The sequence below is a fragment of the Diuraphis noxia genome, unplaced genomic scaffold (genome assembly GCF_037042655.1).
Source record: "Diuraphis noxia isolate RWA-SAM2 unplaced genomic scaffold, SU_Dnox_SAM2 contig0004, whole genome shotgun sequence".
Lineage (NCBI taxonomy): Eukaryota > Metazoa > Arthropoda > Insecta > Hemiptera > Aphididae > Diuraphis > Diuraphis noxia.
Genome location: NW_028301714.1, coordinates 72741206 through 72766484, shown reverse-complemented (window position 1 = coordinate 72766484; position 25279 = coordinate 72741206). Strand labels below are relative to the sequence as shown.

Below are 25279 nucleotides of genomic sequence, written 5' to 3'. Positions count from 1 at the left end.
ACACGACGGAAACACGACACCCTAAATAAAAAAATAAAAATAATAATAATAAATATAGCTGCGTACATCATGTCAGTTTATATAATTTTGAATTTGTATACATGTCATTTTCATTTCCATCCACTTTCGTCTTTCATGATATTGAATTATTCTCCAAGTGAAAGTTATTACTTATTACTTATATTCAGTGGCTGATTTAAGATTGAAACGAAAAACCATTCATAAGAGGGCTCACATACAAAACTTATCCATAGTTCGTGACAAATGTTACAAACTTAGAACACCATTTTGGTTTTTAGTGGGGCCCAGAACAAAACATAGCCCTGAATTTGCCTACTAAACAACCGTAAAATCCACCACTGCTTATATTTTAATACTATCAATTTATGAACATCTTTTTTTGTCTAAAAATTAACTATTATTAATGATATTTTTTAACTAATTTTCAAACTTAATTAAATTTATTAATTTATTATCTTGATTTAAAAAGAAATTAATCTAACTTAAGTATACGAGTACCTAATAAAATATCATAGGCTTTCTCTGCATCGGCGTATCATATTTATATACCGATCAAAGTAATTACTGATTTTATTCTAGCATAATGTGAAATTTACTGTTACTCGGATAATACCTAATAACTCTTATTTAATTTCAAATTTCAAACGAAATAAAATATAGAAATTAATATTAATATCAGTATCATCTTATGGTTCACTGCTGCAATATTCAGTATATAATGTACCTATATAATATATTATACACATAATAAATCGATGTATGGAATGATCAATTAAACATAAGTCACTCATAATTTCAGAAAACATTAACGTTTTAGATTCTGAACGAAGTGATGAATGTATTGAATTTACAATGATGAGTTTTTGTTTTTTTTTTTTTTGTTTTTGTGTCTGTGTACAGCATAACTAGTCGAAATAATGCTTCAATTTCAAACTTTGGGGGTGGTTTCCGATGTAAAAGCTTTTATATCCTTGGTGCATTATAGAGGTCAAAAGTAAACATTATCCAACAGTTTTAAAATAAATCAAGAAAAACAAAAAAAAAAAATGACAGAAAAACGGGAATTTTTACGCAAAACCAGTTTTCGACCAAATCGATTTTTTTATATGATTGGAATTCAAAAACTAATCACTTACATACTTGAAATATTCACAAAATGTTTATGATGGTGTTATATATGAACAGTTTAATTTTAAAAATTTTTGAGTTTTTTATAGACCACTGAAATTTCGATTTTTATGAGAATTCTTTTTTGAAGTGTCGGTAAAAAAGTTTTAAATGACCAAAAAAACTTGAAAATTTAATACAAGGTTCCTTATGAGTTGTTATTATTGTAGCTAAAAAAATTAAAAATCGTTAGTCACAATTTTTTTTTTTATAAGCGTTTATAGTTTAATTTTTTACGAAATCTGTCGAAAATGCGAAAATTTGCAAGTAATTTTGAAGTTTAAAAATCATAAAATTTTTTTGTGTTTATAACTAAGGATTAAAAATACAACACTAAGTTTTCCATAAGCCTTCCTTTAAGTAGCTATAGAGAAAACTCGAAGAAGCATCATTATAGGAAAAATTTTAAGTGCGTTTGAATTTTAAATTTTTACGAAATAGCATAACAATAACGATTTATCCTCAAACGATTTTTAATATTTGTTATTATTCAAAAAGTATAAGTCGTAGATACTTGAAAATTTTACCAGTTATTTAGATTGTCATTTTCTTTACATGATTTTATTTTCAATATATTTCAACTTTTTTTGAGGTATTTATAGACAACTGAAATTTTCAATTTTTCTGAAAATTTATTTTTGAAGTGTCGATAAAATTTTTTTGGCCCTATCAAAATACTTGAAAATTTAATACAAATATAACTAATATAAGTATTTCAAATTCAAATTTTGACTAAATACGTAAAAGTTACGGCAATGTTCAAATTATCTTAGATAGAAATTCATAGAAGTTTTTTTTTTTTAAATCTAAGATTTGAAAATTTAATACAAGACTCCTATCATATTTTTACAATAGCAGTTGAAAAATAAAAGAAATGCATGGTCACATTTTTTTTTTTTACAAGCATTTAAATTTAAATGTTGACAACACACGTAAAAATCACGAAAATTCGCAAATTATTTTAAGCTAGAAATTCATAAAAAATTTTCTTTTTAAATCTAGGATTTGAAAATTTTTAATAATCTATAATATATCCTAGACAGATAAACCGTCTCCGTTCAGAATCGTTTTTCGTATACAATGATACCTATCATTGCATTGAAATTTAACCTACCTTAGTCAGAGGTCCACCCCACCCCCAATGTACAGCAGAGCGATACCCACTTACCCGCTTTTTTAAAAAATATTTCTTTTACATGATTTTAAATAATTTTAAAGCAACATTTTTACTTTTTTATGGTGGTTATAATTTTTTAAGTTTTTCACATTTGTGAATGACAACATGCATTTTAAATTTTATATTACAAAGCAGCAAGTATTCTGATAGTAATTTTATTAAAATTTCTGAAAAATAATTAATTAGTTATAGAGTTTGTAACTTATAAAGCATAAACATATAATGTTTAGATGAGCGGAGTAATGTATCAACATTTTGTGGGATAATCCTCATGAGCATTTTTAGGCGATGTGCATCTAAACTTTAAAATATACTTATAATTCATATACTAATACTCATAAAAATTTAATTATTTATCTTTGTTGTGTTTTGGAATGAGGATGTTGCCGTTAAAAAAGTAAAAAAAAAAATACATAGTTAAAATATAATTTTGTAAAACAGTTTTTAATTTTTAACAATTAACATTTATATTTTCAATAACTTTTATGTAGGTAGTGATGGATCACCCAGTATATTTATACATCCAATGCAGTTAAAAGCAGGTTTGGAATTTTCAACTAAACAATTGAATGGAAAAATTACGTCATTTTTCTATACATAGATAGTAAAGTGAAGTGATTTTTTCGTCGTTCATAAATTGAAATTTGTCTGCACAGCGTCTGCACAATTTGATAGATGCATTACATATGCTATACGTAGGTAATTAATGTATAATAAATAGGTACTACTATACTTAATCAACTCGTCTTAGATTCTATAAGCAGCACAAAGAATGTATATTTAGTATTACAAGGATAAACGTTTTTTTGTTTGGTCTGTTATCAATTTTTCGTATGTATAGGAGTGCCCGATCATTACAGCACGTCATTATTCATTACCTAAATATTATTGTATTGACTGTAAATTAATTGCTGAAACATTATTAAGAGAAAACGTATGCAATTTTCTGAAAAAATGTAAAAAATATACCGAATGATCAGTGTATCGTACGGCAATTTTTTGTTATAGTAAAATAAAATAATATTTATAAATATAATAAAAAATCATTCTATTATAGACATGCACGTTGTTAAAAATTCTGATTGGATAGTCTAAATTTTACAATCGTTTTCCATGTTGTAATACGCTTCTACCGACTACCAATAATATGTATAGGTTAGGCATAGTTATTAGGCCATTAGGGATATCAATTTTAAATTTCAAGGATTATGAACAATCATTTCAAGTTTTATTACCGAATTTTATATTCATGCTTATAATTAATATATCAGAGTATGTATATTGTGTGTAGCATTAAATATTTTATTCTAAATAATATCACGAATATATATGTAATTTTTAGATTCTGAACGAAGTGATGAATGTATTGATTTTACAATGACGTGTGTTTTTTTTGTTTTTGTGTCTGTGTACAGCATAACTAGTCGAAATAATGCTTCAATTTCAAACTTTGGGGGTGGTTTCCGATGTAAAAGTGAACATCCTTGGTGCATTATAGAGGACAAAAGTAAACATTTTCCAACAGTTTTCAAAAAAATCGAGAAAAACGGGAATTTTTACGCAAAACCAGTTTTCGACCAAATCGATATTTTTATATGGTTGTAATTCAAAAACTAATCACTGTAAATACTTCAAATTTTCACCAAATGTTAAAGTTAGTGATATATATATACAGTTTAATTTTCAAAAATTTTCGACTTTTTTTGAGTTATTTATAGGCCACTTAAATTTTCGATTTTTTTTGAAGTGTCGGTAAAAAAATGTTGGACGACCAAAAAAACTTGAAAATTTAATACACGGTTCCTTATGAGTTGTTCTTATTGTAGCTAAAAAAAATTAAAAATCGTAAGTCACAATTTTTTTTAATAAGCGTTTACAGTTTAAAATTTTACGAAATCTGTCGAAAACGCGAAAATTTGCAAGTAATTTTGAAGTTGAAAAATCATAAAATTTTTTGCGTTTATAACTAAGGATTAAAAATACAACACTAAGTTTTCCATAAGTTTTCCTTCAAGTAGCTATGTTCAAATTATCTTAGATCGAAATTCATAAAAGTTTTTCTTTTTAATTCTAAGATTTGAGAATTTAATACAAGGCTCATAATATAGCTTTGCAATAACAGTTGAAAAATAAAAGAAATATATATCCACATTTTTTTTTTACATGCATTCAAATTTTAATTTTGACAACATACGTAAAAATCACGAAAATTCTTAAATTATTTTATTCCAGAAATTCATAAAAAATTTTCCTTTTATACCTAAGATTTGAAAATTTAATACAAGGCTCCTAAAATATTTTTAAAATAGCAGTTGAAAAATACAAGAAATGTATAGTCACATTTTTTTTACAAGCATTTAAATTTTAATTTTGACAACATACATAAAAATCACGAAAATTCGCAAATTATTATAAGCTAGAAATTCATAAAAAATTTTCTTTTCAAATCTAAGAATCTAATCTTCATAAATACATTTATTGTATTATTTTAATCTATTTTATAATCGTATAGCTATTGATAGATACCTAGTTATACTCGCATAGTAATAAATAAATAAAAAAATAAATCAAGTGTAATACCTATAGGCTATAATATAAACTCTTTTTTATCCAATATATTTGTTACTAATGATACAAATGTCGATTATAAATAGTATTTGTTTCAAATTCGGCCACGCGTATCTATGGTGTACCTATATGCCTATATGTTTATTATTCATCACATTGACCAGGAATTGTGTAAAAATGCTTTTGAAATAGTTTTAAGAAAAGTATTTAAGAACACATAAATATTTGACGTGTAGGTGATTAAATAATTTTTAATTTCATTTATTTAATTGTAAATGTTTAAGAAAATCCATTTCGTAATTAAAAATTGCAATGGCATAATACAATATGCATATAATAATCATGTCATATTTAATTTCCGTAATACTTTTATATTAATTAAATCGTTAATGGTTGTTGACGAAGAAACATAAAACAAATAAATATTTAATAATTTGATTTTAATTATTAATAAAATAATATAAAATCGTCAATTCAGAGATATAACTTATAGGTGGTAATTCTTATAAATTTTGAAAAGTATTGTATTTTCAAATACAAATACAGTAGTTTAAATACTAAATTTAAAAAATATTCTAGTTACTATGAACGTAAATAAATTCATTTACACAAATACTTTACAAGATTGTTGATCAATGATCATACTGGTCGAAGAATAGCGCGTACATAATATTGTCATCGATTATAAATACTAGTATTTAGGTAATTGTGGGCGTTTATCGCCTTTCCCCGCGTGATGTCGGAATAAAAAAAAACCCCCCGATGGACGAGTGAAATTCTAGCATTCTATTCAGCCTCTAGCACTTGCACTTCAACAGATCGAACGACCATATATGTATATAATATATATAGGTGTTTCACCAAACATGTTCACTATCTTTATTTACTTCAGTAATGAATTTATTCAAATTCTGATTCTTGGAAATTTCAATTATGTCTGAGCACTATTATTATTTTCAAATACTTTGATTTTATACGAGTACCTTTAAAGGAGTGTCCATATATAAACTATCCTTTTTTCCTGTAAATTGGTAAATAGTTGGCTTTCTCAAAAATGATGATATTATATTTAAATTGAAATTTGAACAAGTATTTTTTGAGTTGTTTAACTTCGTTTATGAAGAGGATGTCAGTGCACCATATGTTTCCTCCAACTGAAATACGGCTACATTATTCAATTATTGTATGTACATTTCACATACACTACAGTTGAATTTACATTTAACAGAACTAACATTGTTATTATTTTTGATATTACAGTGAAACACGAAATACACTTACAATCAAACTATAAGTTAAAAAATTACAACAGTCACGTCATGCTGGGTTAAATTTTTTTATGATATTTTAATTTCTATGTAAGTTATGAGCGAGTCAAATATTGTAATTTAAAAACGCTTATAAATTACATAACAATAATTAAGATGTCATTAAATAACCAACGTAGTGACATAGATCATGTTCTTAACTTAAAGTTTTTAATTACTGAATTCACTTAGATACTAAAAGTAACAGCATAGAGTAAGTTCTGTTGAACACAAAATTGGTATATTGCGCGTTAATCAAAGAGAAAAACAAATAGTGTACTACATTCTTTCAAAGATATTATTTGTTCAAGATAATAGATTTGGAAGATTTGAACATTTTATTTATAATTACTAAATCTATGAACATTTTAAAATTTGTAAAAAATGTCTGTTATCTAAAAGCATACAATAAATCAATAAATTATATAGGTATTACATGTATTTTATATTTTCATAAGATCGTTTTAAATTACTAGATGGAATTTTTATTTAGTAGGTAACATAAATATTTGCCTAAAAAGAAAACGGCCTGCTTAACAATAATAAACGAGTTTCTTATCTAAAAAAAAAATATTTTATAACACCACAGTAAATTCTTGTAAACGGTATGAAAATTCTTTTTAAAAATATGGTCCTTAAGTATATTTAAAACTTCCGAACATAAAAATTTAGAAAATGCATTATTTTTTATGAATTAACGTTATCAAAATGTGAACTTCAATCACTCATACAAATGCATCTATGTAGCTTTTTACGCTCGTAATTTTTAAATTTCAGTAAAAAACAATATGAAGAATTTTTTATAAGCTTGTAGTTTTCAAGCTTTAAATAATCAAATAATAATATGAAAAAATTATTAATGTAAAACTAAAATCGTTCGGTACAAAATCTATAATAATATAAATATTTTTATGATTTTTATAACTTTCGTAAAGTGTACTTTAAACAGTTTAAACGCTTATATTAAAATTGTGACTAAGCTTATATATTATTTTAAATATTTTTTTTATTTCTTCACTAATAGCTCATTAATATTGTATTCAATTGTTCTACTGTTTTACTCGTAAACAAAAATATATTTTACATAAAAGAGCAAAGTAAGAAAGTGCCAAAATATTTTGGAAATTATTTTATGTCCAGGAAATTATAACATAATTATTATATATTTTGGAAAAGTTGCTAGTTCATCATGCCTAACCATTAAACTCAATATATCAAGTTTATTTTATATACTACACATTTTTTACCATCCAAATTATTTCATCAATTATAGAAAAAATATTACATTAAAATGATATTCTAAGTATATAAAATAAATTGGGTATTTTTTTGTTTGGGGATAAATACAATTAATTTAAAAAAATATCCAAAATATGAATATGCTTGTTTTTTTCAGTTTTATGTAATAATTTTAAGAACTTCATATCGCACACTTGCATGAAAAACTATTTGAATATTATGATAAAAAAAATATGTATCTAGTCGATATCGTCGAGTGTTACTGCTGGGTACTCCCCTGGTGATTTCACAGTCTACTTGCATTTCCGCTCATATGCTTTGTTTAAAACTACTATTACAGATTGTATATATATTCTAATAAAATTAATGTTAAAAAAAATCTAGTCGATTTGATTAAATTTAAAGATTCTATATTCATAATGAATGAATGAGCCTATGGAGGTGCCAACATTTGGAGTCCAAATGAAATCATACCAGTTTTTCCTTAAATCTATATTGTATAGCCATTTTTCCTTGATAATAAAACATTTTTATCGGAATGTGAATTGTTGAATCATCCTGTATAACACGATGATGGTACATTGATACCTATAAAGCGATGAGCTATTTGGCACGTACGTTTACGGTTTTTCGATTGACCCTGTTCACTATAATAAATTATTATACCAATGTTCGTATATTTGGAATGTGCGTGTGCGCTCTCCTGAAATAATCTCTCACTCACCGTCTTGAACCATTTATGTGAGTTTTATAGTCATGTTCAATGTTTTAAGAGCGTGAACAAATCGCAATATATAGTGCAAAAACTTGGGTTGATTTTATGGTTAGATACCATATAAATAACATAATAATATGAATTTTAGTAGTAACGTTATTAGCTGTTTAACCTGCTGACTTTTACTGAAGGTTTCTATCAATCCTTAGCCTTGGTGATTGCAGATAACTATTTTATATCATACATTATGCTGTTTTGTAGTTAAAAATTTAAGAAGATTCATAATATGATGTGTAGAATATGTAGATAAATAAACACAGTCTAAACATTAGTCATGGGTATATTGGAAATATAATGATTATTAATTAATTATTATAATATAATAGTTTATAACATGCGTTGCAGGTTATACTAATTAATGTTGAATAGGTACCATTTGGTATATAGGTTACCAAAGAAAACCGGTCATGTTCTTAAATAGGTAGGTAGGTAATACTTGATACGATATTAATATAAAATAGTCTGTTCATTATTTGTTCTAATAATAATAAACTAAATGTGACGTAGATAATTTGCATTCTACGCGTACATCATAGATTTGGTTTATTATAATTACTTGAAATACTTAATATCATAATAACATTAATAACTTGAGTTGCATAACCGTTTTCGCTTGGTAAAAAACAAACAAACATAAAATCTAGCGTTAAATCGGTGTGTCGGTTTTAGTGTACCTATATTTCAGTTCAAGAATAAATTCGACCAATTTGAACAAATTCTATCGAGACGAGATACAGATTTGTGATGGATTGGATTCAGCAGTACAGCGTTAGTTTATTTTCTTATGGGGTTCATGTTATTATTTAAAATTTCATGATATTTCTATAAGAGAACAATTTCTAAAGTATTCATAAAATTTGGTTGAGTAGTTTCTGAGTCTATACAAAATATTGGTACATACGGATATTATTGCATTTTCAAACAATTGAATAAATATATATTAAATTCTTTTATTAAAAAAAACTTTCAAAAAATGCATTGTAGTGGGTTGGATAAATATTTAACCATTTTTTAAAATTCTTTTAAATATTATTTTTATGACCAATGGCAACTCTATGTATTACAAAGAAAAAAAATCATTCGATTTTTGTGCCAAAATAAAATGTATTTGTGAGCCAGTTGAAAAACAGAGCAAAAAGTATTCCCCGATACTCGAGCAATATGATGTGGGAATATATTGTTGCCAATTGGTAAACTAGTTAAGGTGTGTAACCCACGTCATTAGCTATGGAATTATATGGACAAACAAATGGCGTTGCTATATTGTTATATATTGAGGGTACCTATTTATTTTTGTTTACAATTTTAAATCGATTCGTGTATACAAATTATAAATCGATTATTGTTTCAAAATTTTAAATTTTAAAATCGATTTCAATTCCTGGTTATTGATTATTGTATAAATTGAAAGAAAAATTATGAGTAAAAGGGTCTTATATAAAATAAAAACAAATTATATAGACCCAGTATAATATTTTTAAAACCGTACAACGATAACAACAGCAATTAATTTGTAACAGAATAACAATTCACCTATACGTACAATTTATAATTCTCATTTGTAGGTACATGATATAGTTTAGCAGTAACTCGGCGTTCCGTGTAGGCAATTTTGATGTAGATATACATTTTTTTAAATCTTATGAGAAATTATAACCAAGAATACTGGTTTATTATAAAAATCTATTCTGATAAATATTCTAATATAATTCATTTTTTTTTTTTTTTTGTTGTTGTAGCAATTATAGCGTATTATAGGTATAGATACGAGTATGAACAAAATACTCAAAGCTTAAAAAGTTGAATATAGACTTGCAAAATTTTTATTTAAAAACACGTTGATTATATTATCGTTATTTTTTTGAATTGAGAATCATTTTTTTTCATTCAAAAAACCATGACCGGGTGTTAACTGTTTATCACGATACTGCTACTACAGTGCTACCTGATCTCGTATCTTTTATTCACCAAACTTCAAATATTATACATATGATGGGGGCCTCTATCTACCCTGAAAAGCTGGCTCAACCTGCAGGCATCTATTCCGATGTATCATCCGAGAGGAGCTCTTGCTCCAAGCCCAGAAAGATATCCTCGAGCTATAGTTGTCGGCCAATGCATAGCTTCATCTCTCACCCACCCCATCCACCCAGTGATGACAATTTAATTTGAGTAATTGAGAATCCTAGTGTAAATCCTAGTATTTAGTTGTTAGTCAATTTTTTTTTTTACAGGATTTTATGAGCCATTTAGACTCTTGACCGACAAAACTACTTCCTTCCATCTCTCTCTATCATATGCCTATTCCCAGTCCACTCCAATGTCTTCTAATAATTCCTTGACGCCGTCCTTCCATCTTTTCCGCGGTTATCCCCTTGGTCTTTCTCCCCTTGCCATATATGTCAATGCTCCTTTCAACATACTTCCATCGGCCCGCCATACATGGCCTGTCCATTCTATTGGTAAAATTAAAACAATTAATCATTAAATTATTTGGAAAAGGAAATGCATACACAATCAAGTTTACACCAATTTTGGTGCTTTATATTTATTATGGAATTCTAAAATTAAATTACTGCTGAAGACAATAAATGGATGATATTATTTTTAAAAGAATCTTTATTAGACATTTTTAATTACAATGTCTGTTAAAATAATTTTTTATTTTGTCTTCAAACAATGAAGGTTAGAGTCTTTAAATGACAAGAAAAATATATAGATATATTTAATATATATAACGTATGTGCAGTAATGCAGTAGTTACCCGAAATTATTGTATGAATATTATTATAACAATGGGCTTAGTTTATATATTTTTTTATTATGTTTACATAAAAACAAAATAATTATGAATAATATTAAAATTTAATAACTTTAAAAAGAAAAAAAAATATGGGAGTTATTAACAATATTATTACCACCTAGAAGTATATTATCAATGTTCGTAACGAATAATAATCACATAATATTTAAAAAAATATAAATTAAACATTAAAATAATTCATAATCTTAACTAATAAGACATAACGAACTTAATATGTTTCATGTAATGCCCATTTCGTCTTAGAACCAAACCATAGAGCAAGCCCTAACCGATATTTTTTAAATAAATATATCTACAAGATATTATATTTAAAATACAATTTGAGGTGTTTATTGTAGAATAGCAATATAGCTAGATCAGCGGTTTCCAACCTGGGGGTAATAATTACTCCCTAAGGGTTAAAAACACAATTTTTTGGGGGGGTAAAAGTTAAACTAGGTATTTATTTGTATTTTAAGTTCTTATTATCCATTTACACATGCGTATTATGACTGTAAATGAAATTGTAATAATAATATATATATTTTGTATTGTTTTTTTTTTTACTCAATACTTTTTTTGGGGTCAGGGGGTATTTGTTAATATCTAACCTGACTTATGGGTAATAGTCTCAAAAAGGTTGGGAACCGCTGAGTTAGATATATTGCTTCGCTTATTTTATAACACGTCTGATAATATCAACAGAGGAATTGAATAATTTTAAAATAAGGATAACTTATAATCATTTTTTACGTATCTTCTAGTGTCGTTAAAATGAGATTTGTCATCTTGACATCGTCTGTGGTTTTTCAATACTGTCCTTAAAGACAGAACTTTTGAAGTCACCTCAGAGTCAGACGTGAAAAAAAATATTGATTTTCAGTCATGTTGTAAGTCGTCCCCGTAGATGACTTCGTGGTATTTTTGTCACGAAACTAGACGCAAATATATACGGTTAGTATGATATATTGATATATTTTATGAGTTATTAGCTGCAGAAAACAAAATATAAGATAATAAAGGTAAAACAAATAGGTTAACTTAACAGTGTATACAGATCGTACATATTTATCGTTTCTGGTAAAATAATGGACAGTTTGTTCAATATGGTGTTTTGATGTACCTATAGATGTATTATATTTTTGTGTGGTATATTTTTGCAGGCCATTCACAATGTTTAAACTTTGAATACCTATAATATGTTATATATAAATTTAAACTTTTACTCAAGTCAAAATTTAGGATTTAATGCAAATGGAATTATATTTTAAATTATTATAATTTTCTTAGTAAATGCAATTTTATATTTGAATTACTACTTCAAATCGTGTGAAGTCCTCTGCCATTATAATTATAGGTACCACACATAATTCAGATACATTGCAGGTAATTACCATTTGCCGGTATTATTAATAAATGTGGGAAATCACTATTTTTTAAAGTAACTTAATACACTTACTGTCTTCTTTATCACTTTTACTTCGATTGATGTTCTAAAACTATGCATCTAACTACATTTGCCATTATTCGGCAAGTCAAATATTTATTTTAATTAGCGATAACTATCCACTCTATTGTTGAATGTATACACGATTATGCCTGCCATGCGTGTTAGTACTTCAGTCAATAATTTTGTTATCTAGTGGCTTTTATTATTTTTTAAATGTGGTTTTTAAGTTTTTTGACTCTAGGAGGAGCTGTTAGAGTATATTATAATAATACAAATACCAAGTGATTCACTAAGAATTACAATTCCTTGCCCCCCGCCTCCCTCTTATCCATTAATGTATTTCTTCAAATTAATATTTTTTGAATTTTTTTAGTATAAAAACTTCTCTATGAATACTTAGATTTTCTATAATTATTTTAAGGAATGTCCTATACAAACTTATTTTTTTCAAATGAGCAACATAATTTTTTACTATAAATTGGTATTTGTTTATCTGATTTTTTTTTTACATTCGTTTGGTGTGTATATATCGGATGAATAGTTTCTGAGTTCTAAACGTTATGCACTAAAGAAACTAGCACTTGTACCGAATGGTTTTACATAAAATAAAAATAAATGTTTAGAATCTACCAATCAACGTACCTATATCGTTTACATAATATTATAAAAATAATTATAATAATATTAATACCAATATTAATTACAATTTTATAATAATTGTAAAAACCTCCCAGAATGTCTGTTTAACCTGTCATCCATGATGTACCATCAGTTCAATAATTCAAAATATTATTTCTAATTGGATCTCATTAGATTCTTATACATAGAATATTCGAAAAATCATATACTTAACAATTTATAGTAAAAAAAGTCCTCATTTGAAAAAAAAAGTATGTCCCAGGGGCCAGGACAGTCTTTAAATGCACATAATATAATCCATTAAAAAAATTGGTCCTTACGTAAGTATATTTAAAAAAATCCAAAAATAAAAATTTGAATGAATTCATTATGTAATGAAAAAAATGGGGCGAGCATGTTCGGTGAGTCACAACCCACACTTTATTTATTTGGAGAGTGGGTAAGTTTATATATGACCGACGCTGTATAGAGAGAAAGAATGACAGCAGCCTGTAGTATAAATTATTATACGGCGCATATAAACATCTGTTTATAATTGCTTTAATTATATTTTATCTCGCGTACAAGTCGCTTGTTTAATAAAACACCTGCGTATGATTATTATTATAATACTTATTTTAATTCAGTGACGACACGCATTGACCATAAATCGTTGTAATCGCTGTGTTTGAACGCCTAAAATCGATATGTGTATAATATATATATATATGTTTATATAAATAAATGTATTATGAAACCTCACATTAACCTGATTTTAAATCGTACATCATATTTTTAATTGAAAAAAATTTTTGTCGTTACTTGAGTTTTCGTTAGAAATCAACTTTCTTTAAACACCTCTATTAGGTACATCTATCATTTACATGTATGTATACAAAATAAAAGTAAATATTCTTCCATTTCTGGTGGTTTGTAACTTACGTTTAACTCCTTAAATAGTGAATGTATTTGGATTTTTTGAAAAATTCAACGTTTTAGAGAATTTTCCAAGTTATTACACAATTTTTCTCTATTTTTATTTTGAGGCGATCGTAAATAATTATAGTACATTTACAGTTTATCGTTGCAACAAAACCAGCATATTGGTTGGGGCAGGTTGAAAATAATGATGGGGCATATAACATATAGAAACGAATATAGATGATATAATATATGCAATACTCGTCAACTACAGTTTTCATATTATGTTTATACAAATATAATAAGATAGGCGACAACAATATTTCTATTTTAGTATTCAAAGTGTTCAGCAAAAAAGTATGTAAGAAATCAATTTTAAAACGAATATTTTATAATTTTTAAAGCTTTTTTTTTTAGGTCTTTTAAATCACAGTCCTATAATTAATAGGATTACATTATTTTAAACTGTTATGTAAATATGTAATGTCCTCTCGTATCGCATCATAATATTACATCAACCGCGAACAATTATATGTAGGCATACCTACCTTTCTATGCGACCGAGTTATTAATAATTTAGTGGATTTAAAACGCATCTTACGCGTCGTCACGGACTCGAAAGCCCGGTAAAATATTAGTATATAATATTATATACAGTGTGATTCACCAAACATGCAACTACTGTTCTTATTTTAAATTCTTCAATAACGTATTTACTATATTTATCCCATAGGTGGTTATTAATAATATGGAAATTTCACAGCAATATATTGTGATTTTGTAATGATGAGTACCTTAAAATCAGACTTGAAATTTGAAACCCACAGTTTTTAAGTACCTATTCCAGTCTGAACTTTTTATTTCGGTGTAAGTATATTATGTTATGTTCCGTACTTTAATTGATATGATTAGAGTTGTTATTCTTCAATTTAATAGTAAATTTAAGTACTGACTTTTGATTGGAAGAGGATCAACGGTACTTCAACAAAATTATATAAATTGATGGTGTGGATTGTTGTAAAATTTGTCTTTTAAGTAACGGTGGTATTATTCTGATTGGTTTTGAATTCTTGGCTTGTTCGAAAGTGGTTCATTCTAGTGATGTGGTGGATATCTGTTGTTATTTTCAATAAATTATTATAGATTATATAGACCATCAGATTGATAGAAATTTGTTTGTTCTTGACTCAAAAATTGTTTAAAATGAGTTAGAGAAAATTGTTGTAAAATTCAGCGAAGACAATTTTTCTTCGGCCTCTCAAAACAGACTAGATTCGAAATTTGATTTTTTATTCGTACGGAGCAGGCACGAAAGCCTATTTCGGACGCCTAATTAGGCAGAATTTCTTGTGGGCACGCATAGGTTTCTGCCATGTCGGGGGTAGGGAATGGCTGCCTCTCTCTTCAGACATGGCGACTGCGCGAAGAGAGGTGCCGCCCGTGACCGAAGTTCGAACCGGTGGCGGTGCGCGTTGTAGTCGACGCCTTAGAATGCTTTTCTACTCACTCCCCACAAAGGTTTGATGATGGAAGCTGAGGAAACGGACGTCAGCAAATGTACGTTTGGTAGTTCGAGTTTAGCTTCATCAGTTTTAAAATTTATAGCAAATAGAATGAATTTAACTATTATCAAACAATAATAATATTGAAAAGTCTAGAACTACTCGTACCTACATTATCCTTGTTTTTATTAAGTTGTTCGAGATACTTGGATCTTCGAGCTAGTCGTTGGCGTTTTCTAAATACCTACTATAAGATAGCATATAGTTCATTTTACATGGGTTACTCGCTTAAGAATTGATGAATTGTAAAACAAAAAGACATAGTTTATTTTAACATAGATAATGCGTTTTTACTTATAAGTTTGACGATGGAATCCGCTCCGATATTAAAGTTAACAACAATGATTAATGCAGATTTTCAGTGTCACGCGTACTTATAAGAATAGGATACGATATAACTGGTGAGACGTCCTCTAATTAAGGACTTTATATTTTCAAGTGCTACAGTTTTGTAATGCGTTTGAAGAGTGTTTTATACTTCATACATTTTTTTTCAAACGAGAACTTTTATTGTTTGGTGTGAATTGTTGAAGAGGTGATTTTTTTGAAAATGTTGAAAACTTGAAACGCAGTTTCTAAGTTATATTTTATATTGTTACATACAAAGAAAAGATGATTTGTAGGATAATATAGTACAATTCACGATAATTGATTTTAATCTTATAGAAAACTAATAATTGAAAATTAAAGAAAACAATATTAATTATTAAATATTTTTATAATTTATATTAAAAACCATCTGACTATGAAGGTATTCAGTGTAAGTATTTGACTAGGTAGATCAACTCATACTTTATATCAGGTTAATAATAAAAAAGACTGTATTCACAATAATTGTTGAATTAGCAAATACTTATTTTCATATTTTATAGTTAAATATATTAGATACAGCTGATTCCGTGCATTTAGTTGCTTGTTAAAAATGCTAACTCTATATGATTCAAAATGTGTGTTCAATTTGTAATTTAATACCTGGTGTATTAATGTTAAAAACTTATGAGGATTTACCTCATTTTAATCTTTATTAAAGATATTTAATATGGTCATATAAAATAATATATTCAATCATAATAAGTATTTTTTCTAGTAGTTTTAGCTTTGTATAATTTAAAAAAATTTAAAAATCGGTGCCTGTAATAACCAATAGCTAATTTCTTATTCATCTATGCTAAATTTTGCAACCCTATATAATAAACAAAAATATATTATTATTTAAAATTATTGTTATTTATATTATTTCTAAAGAATGTTCTCAAATTCTCAATAGAAAAAAAATCAAGGCCACTTATTGAGTAAAATATTGCATTTAGATCCTCAAGATAGTGTAGTTTTCTGATGGCAAAAAAAAATAATATCGGTTTAGTAGTTTCGGTTTTCTTCTTATACATTAGTAAAGATAACATTCTTTTAAATTTAGTACTTTTATACCACGCTTTCGATTATTTTTGTGATACTTTAATATTTTTATACGGTTTATTATTGACGACGAATATGTAGTACGTGACTATATATATATATATATATATTTGTACAATAAATGATAAAGGAGGACGAAAAACATAAATTGTAGTTACACAATTAAAAAGTTAATGTTAACACATAACATAGGATTTAATATATAACTTAGAAATTAATTTCGTTTTGTTTCCTATACTATTTATATTGTATTTGAATATTATATTAGATACGTAGGTATATTTAAATATAATTGATGAAGTATAATTGTCGTGGTTTGTGCAGAATGGTTTATTTTTTTAGTAGGTTTTACATATTATACCATTGTAATATTAAGCAACTCGGCTATCATAACGGAGGAGTGAAGCTCCTAAGATATTTATTTACTATTATTATTATTTTATTTTTATTTTTTAAGAGGGAATCCGTGCGCGGTCGCAGCAACATAGGCCATTGAGTGTGAGATACAGGGATGGTACGATAGGAGTTATTTTTGTGTATTTGTTTGTAGGATTTTAAATTGGTAGGTTATTTTAGTATGTATTTGTGTATGTGTGGTAAGGAATAAGGATATGTTGCTAAAAATTGCGGGTGGTCACACATCCGGGAACTAGTAACTGTGGCAGGTACGTACGCTCAGCGCGTTTTCACATACTTAGAGTACGAACGTGCCTCATCACACCACCAATATATAAACTGATGAGGCAATAGTGTCTTTTTTCACCTCATAGATTTTTAGTTTAGTCCTCCCTTCAAGAATAATTTACCCATGATTATGCTTATATGGGCTATATGGATTATTACTAGCATTCAGTCCAACACACAGAAAGTTGAATAATTCTGTAGACTCGTCTATAGTTGTTCAGATTTCGATACATAACATTTTTCAAAAATTATCACGACGAAAACCGATATGAATGATATGATCGTGTGCTTGTCTTGCATTCACAGCTGATGCATTGTCGCCAAATATGTTATGTTTATTTATACAACGCAAAGTTCGTACGTACTTATTACGACGCCGCACGAGATGATTGATTCACGTCGCACTACTATTATTATATTATTATATAATATAAATATATACTCATTATACTCGTTCTGGTCGCAAACCAATTGCAAATATCGATCTCGGTGTGGTGAAGTTTATTTTCCCTCTGTTGTGATTCTGTTTTATCTTTCTCTCTCTTTTTCCCTGTCTGTCTGTCGCAGTATACTGCATGCCAACAAATTATTTTCATTCACACGGTAAAACCTGCTTATATTATAACAGACAGTCACTGGTCAGGTTAGGTTAGGTTAGTCATATCAAAAGTGTCCCACTACGATGCAGGCTTTAGTATTTTTTTTTCAGTCAAACTTATATATACGTGTCTATTTCATGAAAATATTGCATTAAAAAAAAAAAAAAACTATGGTAAATATAAGATAATATTCAGAAGAATCGATATATCATACCCTCAAAAATATTTTTGTTTATCATTATTGTAATTAGTGATTTTACTCTAAAATTACTAAAAAACGAAAAAAAAAACGATTTTACGTAAATGCGTATGTCTATAATATTACATGTGGACCAGCAAGGAAGAAATAAACTGTAGGTACGCTGACATCCTCTTTATAATAATTGCAATTTAAATTTTAAATAGTCCAATTGTTGTATATATATATATATAACGAAATTATAAAATATTAAAATAACATACGAAGCAGAAGTCAATCAAGCCGAGTCATCAAAATTGCTACCACTACATAAGGTGACGTCTGCGGCGGGAGCTGGGCTGTTTCTTTGTTTCGCTTATTGTCGTAGCTAACGAGCAGTATTTTTAAGTTTCTTTTTATTATTTTGTTTTTTTGATATATTTTATTATATTTAATTCCTTTTTTAAAAAAACCAAGTTTCACTGTTTTTCTTTACTCCTTTTTTAGAATATTTTATCTTACGAGTGGACACAGAGACGTTGTGGCGAATAACACTTAAAAACAGGCAGTAAGACACTGTAGTACTTATTTTCTCGTCTAGCATTTGTTGGCAGCATCATATCACGATGAATTGCGTTGTTTCTTTCGAACCTGTAAGCTGCAGTGATGGTCCGAAGGGCAATGTTTTGACAGCGTTGTATTACATCGATGTTAGACTTACTGGCACTTTTTTTCTTTAAGAGCTTTACTAATCACATTGGTAACTCGAATTTTAAATAGTTGAATATTTGTTGTGAAATCCAAACTGATGTTCTGGTATAAGATTTTTTCCTCTATAATCGGTTTTAGGCGTTTAAGCAGAAGTTTCTCTAAAAGTTTAGATAAACTTGGAACATATCAGTCGGTATGATGCTACATTTTCGGGTGGTTTTCCTGGTTTGAGCAACATGATAACTTGTGCCCGTGCCTCGTTTCCATTGTTCTGAAATGTATTCTGTACGTAAAATAGCGTTGTATATGTGTGTAAGATGAATGGTAGCTTTCTTTGGAAGTTCTTTCAGTATTTTTGGACTAATTTCATCATAGCCTGTAAATTTTTTTAGGTTTAAGTTGTTATCTATTTCTTTACCAATTTCTAACGGCGAGAAATGTTTGATTTTTTCACGTACTACATTAAATGGTTGGCATTGCAAAATGTCGAGCTCAGAGCCAATAGTGTTTGACATAAATACATGTTCAAGATGCCAAGCGTATATTTCGGCTTTTTCTTGTTCGCTGCGTGCCCAGGTGCCGTCTTCCTTACGGAGCGGTGGTATCTGTACACGGGGCCTCTTCATGAATCTTGTGGCTTTCCATAACGAATAATCGGTACACACACACACAACTAAACACGCTTCAACCATAGTAACAGCTATACAGTATACATATATACGCAATTAACGTTATTGTTATTGCCGATATAGGAGCACCTGTGTATTCGACCATAATCCATGCCTTATAGTGGCATAGTAATCGCTTAGTACCCATGTGTACGAACGTGTGCAATTATATTTTTATATATACTATAGCCAAAAAATAATATTAGGTAATAACAATATTACTGTCCGTATCCGTAATATAGAAAGGGTCGAAATACCATTTCGGAATACCTATATTTTTGCTGGGATTTAAACATATTTGTTGGTATGTTGAGAAGAGTAGGTATCCGTCATTTATAGGTATTTGTTTAGTCTTGTTACATTGTATTTTTTAGCGACCCTAACCTAATAATTCGTATTTGTATATACCTTGAATTCAATTTTCAACTTTTTACGTAAAAACAAAAATATTATCATGCTTTATTTGAAAAAAAACTACAAAACTACAAAAATGACAAAAATGACAAACATCTATAAATAACATAGAAAATCCAAAAATTTTTGAAAATATTATGTCTTTTTAAAAAATGCTAGTACTAATATTTGGTTAACATTTCAAGTCTATAAATTACAAAAAAAAAAAAAAACAATGTGATCATTGTAGGTACAGGCGAAAAAATGAAAAATCACAATCATTGCAAAATATATAGGTTAATTAATCGTTCCGCTAGATATATAACTAATTGATAACATAGAATAAAGTTGCCTCACGTCCCGGTTAGACTGGAATTGCTAGTTTTGAATATAGTTTTCCATTTTCCCGATAAAAAGTACCTACTAAGACTGCAAATTGTCCCGGAATCAAACTTCATCCGGTGAAATTCGATTGAGCACGGTCAAATGAATGCAACGTTGCCAAGTTTTCTGTCCGACTACAACCAGGCTACATGCGTCTTTTGAAATACTCATATACATACAATAATTGTAAAACATAATGCAAATATTAAAATTAAATCTATAAATTAACTTTTAAACTTATCTGTATAGGACATGAATTATATATATTTATAAAATGGATTTATGGCGTAGGGAAAGTGGCGCTCCCATTGCCCAGTGCACTCAATAAGAGCAATAGCCCTAGGTACCATGACCTAGCATGGTCCTTCAGGTTGGGGGTTATGCGCAAGGCTATCAACCCTGCCATGTGAAATCAACCTTGTTCAGAACACAGATAGTCTTAGGCGATTGTAATGCCAAATTGGGAAAGGAAAATATATTCAGAACAACCATTGGTAATCATAGCATGCATGACATAACTAGTGAAAACGGACTTAGACTTATCGACTTAAGAAGAAGAGCCTAATGGAAAAAGACCACTAGGTAGACCTAAGTTGAGATGGGAAGACGGTGTGAAGAGAGAAGTAGAAAGGATAGAGCCTGGTGTCAAACGGGGAGAAGTAGTGGAGGACAGGGATAGGTGGCAAAGTTTAGCGTTTTCAGGAGTCTTAAGGGCCGAAACTAAAAAAAAAAAAATAGATTAACTTTAATACACTCAGATGATTATTATAAAATAATTCCTGTAAATATTTCAATTTTTTTTTAAAATTGTTTTGCTGTGCGAGACGGCAACGTTGTACGTATATATAGCCTATGCTCAACCGTATTGTATTTTGGATTTCTATTATTTAGTTATATCTGTGCTCAATTGGATAATGAAAAAGGTAAACTGTGCTCAATCGGGTTCCAGCCACTTCAACAATTTATGTTGAACATTTTGTCTGTAAGTAAAATATTTGAATCTAGGACGATTTTCCATCCATGCCCCCCCCCCTCCGAATAGGACAATTTCCCCACGGATTAAAAATAAAAATATTAAACAATATACAAATACAAAATACAAATGCAAACGCAATATTCATAATTCATGTAGTATAATGTAGCTCACGGAAAAATAATAAAATAAATAAGAGTTATAAGAATAATATTAAAAATTAAATAATACAAATAAAAAAAACTTAATATTATTTTTTATTCTGATAAGATAGTTCACGGAAATTAAAAAATTTAAAATATGATAATTTGAAAAACTTTCACATAATTTACGAACTATACTAAGAAATCTAAAAGCAATATGTTATTAATTTCTTAGATAATTTGAGTTTGGTTTATCAATCATTACCCATTTAATTGGGTAATAAAAATTACTCCATAACGTGAATGATGATATCCGATAGATGCCGATATGATGATCGTATATTTCATGTAAAACCAAAGAACCAATTGTCCATCCTATTGTTATGTGTAAAAAAATATATATATTGTTTCAGGGGGGGATAACTCAGTCCGGGGGGAGGGAATGTCCAATTCGCTAAAATCGTTGAGGTGGAAAAGTTTCCGTGGTTGGGGGGGGGGGGGGAGAGAAACGTCAAATACCAAAACATTTCTAGTAGAAAAATAATATTATTTTGATAAATAATTATCAAGTTCATCGTTTGATTGACTGAAAAAAATATTTTACGATTGGCTAGGTGATGACAATTGATATTGACGGATATGTTCGTTGTTTTTCTATTCCCCACGACAATGCTTGTGATCAATAATCAATTATTGATAAATTTGTCAGTTGCTCATTCCAATTTGTAACATTGAGTTGGTCATAGAATTCTGACCTTTGAGAGTGGTGTTCAAGTTAAACGAAAAACAATCGTTGGTTAGAATTGGTGTGGTTAACCGTGGAGAATTGGTACAAATTTTCCCATAAAAATAATTCGAATAAACGTTTGTCCCGTTTTGAGTAAAATAATTTATTTATGTATTAAAATAATATCAGTTTAACGTTATTTGTTGGCAGATGATCGTCTGTACCACTGTGGACCGTGGATAACATTATATACGAGCAATCATCGGTTGTGTAAAGCTGCGTGGAGGACGCTTCCGGTAACGACGACGACAGCGAAGACTCATATCGGCTGCAGCAGCTCCGGTTACAGCCGGATATGTCCACTCCGGCGGTCACCACTCCAGCGGAAGCCGCAACGGCGGCAGACACCATGCAGGCCACCACGACAGTAACCACGGCTTTGGTCGAACCGGCGAATCATCGTCGATCGCCACCAAAAATAGTCACCGGAAACGCGAGGCACGTGAGCATGCCGCAAATAGATTCTCGGCCTCGTCATTTGCAGGAGAGTACGATGACTGCCGCCGCGAAGTCCGCCAAAGAGCAGACAGCACTCAAGCAGCGTCAACAGCACGGCAGGTCGAACAGCGCGACCGTGTTGACAGCACCTGAGAGGGGTGTACACCGCGTCTTTGGCGGAGGCGGTGGTAGTAGTGCCGGTGGAGGTGGTGGTGGAAGTAGTGTCGGAGCAGGGTTCAAGAGCAAGTTGCGCAACTCATTCCGGTCGACCGCCAAGAGGATTCGACAACAGCAATCAGCCATCGACGCGCTGGCCAAGAACAGCCAAATGCTCGGGCTGCACAACCTTCAAGACAGTTCCAGGACGATGCAGGTGCAACGGACAATCGGTCGCGTAAGTATTGTGTGATGACGGCGATATGGTTGATATAGAGTGTTCCATGAACAACGACCTAGTTCCAAAAAATCATTTTTAATTGTATGAATCAAAATGTAGATGCATCAAAATATGTGCACGCGCCGAAATTATTATCGTTTATAAGTGAAGCGACACCGTCAGCTGTTAAACGAACCAGAAGAGTCTCTAGTTTTTTCACCTCTTTCAAAAACTACTCTTGACATTAATGAGAGACTGTCAAGAGAAAAAGTGTCTAGAGGCCGTCGGTTTATTGTGAGATCAATACACCAGACATGTTAGTCATGGTCGGGGATGAGTTTGGTTGTTGTTGTGACCTCATAGATTAATACCCAACCTAACCGTAGAGGAGGGGCATAATGAAAATTTGAGAAAAAAATATTTTACAAAACTTAGTGATCTACGTATTTTTGATTGATACTGACTTTAATTTTGTAAAAGTAATTTGTTATATAATATTAAATCATTTTAAAATCCAGACATTATCTATAGAACAGCCTATGAAGCATAAAACTAGGCAGGAACGGCGCTAAGATATTACAATCACCTAATTGTCAAGAAAGCTCTAATGCACTCAACGTTTGACCACAGTTGGATGTAAGTAATAATAACTATTGAAGTGATGACTAACAGTTTATTTGCTATTTACAAGGCTGGGAAAGTTAATGATTTTTTTAACTTGGTTAAGTTAAATATTTTTTGTTCAATTAAATTAAAAGTTAAATTAATATATTTTGAATACATCAATTAAGTTTAAAGTTAAGTTAACAAATTTTTTGAACTTAACTTAACTTCAATTAATAAGTTAAGTTAATAATGAAAAAAAAAATTCATTGAAAAGGTTTTAAAATAAGTGAAAATCACTTGTATAGTAGGTAATATATCTATGAATATAATACATGCATATTATATTGATATGAAGTATATAATTTAAAAACTGTTGTAGGACTGTATCATTTTATAACTCTATTTAATATTTATATATCACTCTGGAGTCTGGGTTGATTTATATTTTAGTTTAAATGTACTTACTTTATTGTTTAACTTTAACAATTCAAAAATAAATAACTCTAACATTTAAAAATAAGGAATACAAAAACTAGTACCTACTTTTCTGCTGGTTTATTCAAAGTATTTATTAAATCTAAATAACAGTCATTTCAAAATTTTGATCTGCCATTGAACCCCTTTTTTTATTGAGCAACTGCCCTCCAGTACTAAAGATCCGCTCAACGTGTGCAAATGAAGGCAGTATTGTATTTTATATATACTTCTTTAAGGGAATTTGGTAAATCTAAAGGAGATTCAATATTTTTATTATACAAATAATTGTCAACAAGAAGTTTTAGGAATGATTACTTATATGAATGTAAAATTGTACAATTAATGTATATAATACTTTTTTTTTTATTAAATTAAAGTGTTTCTGACATACAAGGTCATCGAACTTATTGATACAATAAAGAATTTTTAACATCATTAAGTTGTTAAAGGTAAATTAATTACAACATATACAGTAAATTACAGTAAATTACAAAGATGAATAAATAAATAATAAAATATGACATCATAATATTAGTTAATCTAAGTGTATTTTTTTTTTTTTTTTTTGTAAATCTTATTGGTGTTGAGAAAGGGCATCATGAGGACGTCCGCGATTAAGACGCCGGAGGGTAGGCTTATCGCTGAGTTTGAAATATTTTGCACTTTTGGCGTTGTTTAGTTGGCTAAAAAAATTTATTGAGAGATACTGTATATAGGATTTAACCATCGGGAGTCTGAAGTCTGTATGAAGTGCTTCGTTTCTGACGAACCACGACGCGTTGGATATTATGCGTAGAATCTTCGACTGGAAGACTTGAATTTTATTTATGTGAGTTTT

The 25279-nt window shown here is 28.9% G+C and overlaps 1 protein-coding gene across 2 annotated transcripts in view; it reads left to right on the top strand.

Annotated features, from left to right (window-relative positions):
• The window catches only part of LOC107172370 (uncharacterized), an 88575-nt gene that overhangs the window by 47834 nt on the left and 15462 nt on the right, over positions 1–25279 (top strand). For both annotated transcript variants that reach the window (XM_089226383.1, XM_089226384.1), the window contains exon 2: positions 22695–23376. In XM_089226383.1, the coding sequence (XP_089082509.1) occupies positions 22840–23376 (537 nt within the window). In that variant the 5' untranslated portion in view covers positions 22695–22839. The remainder of the gene's footprint in view (positions 1–22694; positions 23377–25279) is intronic.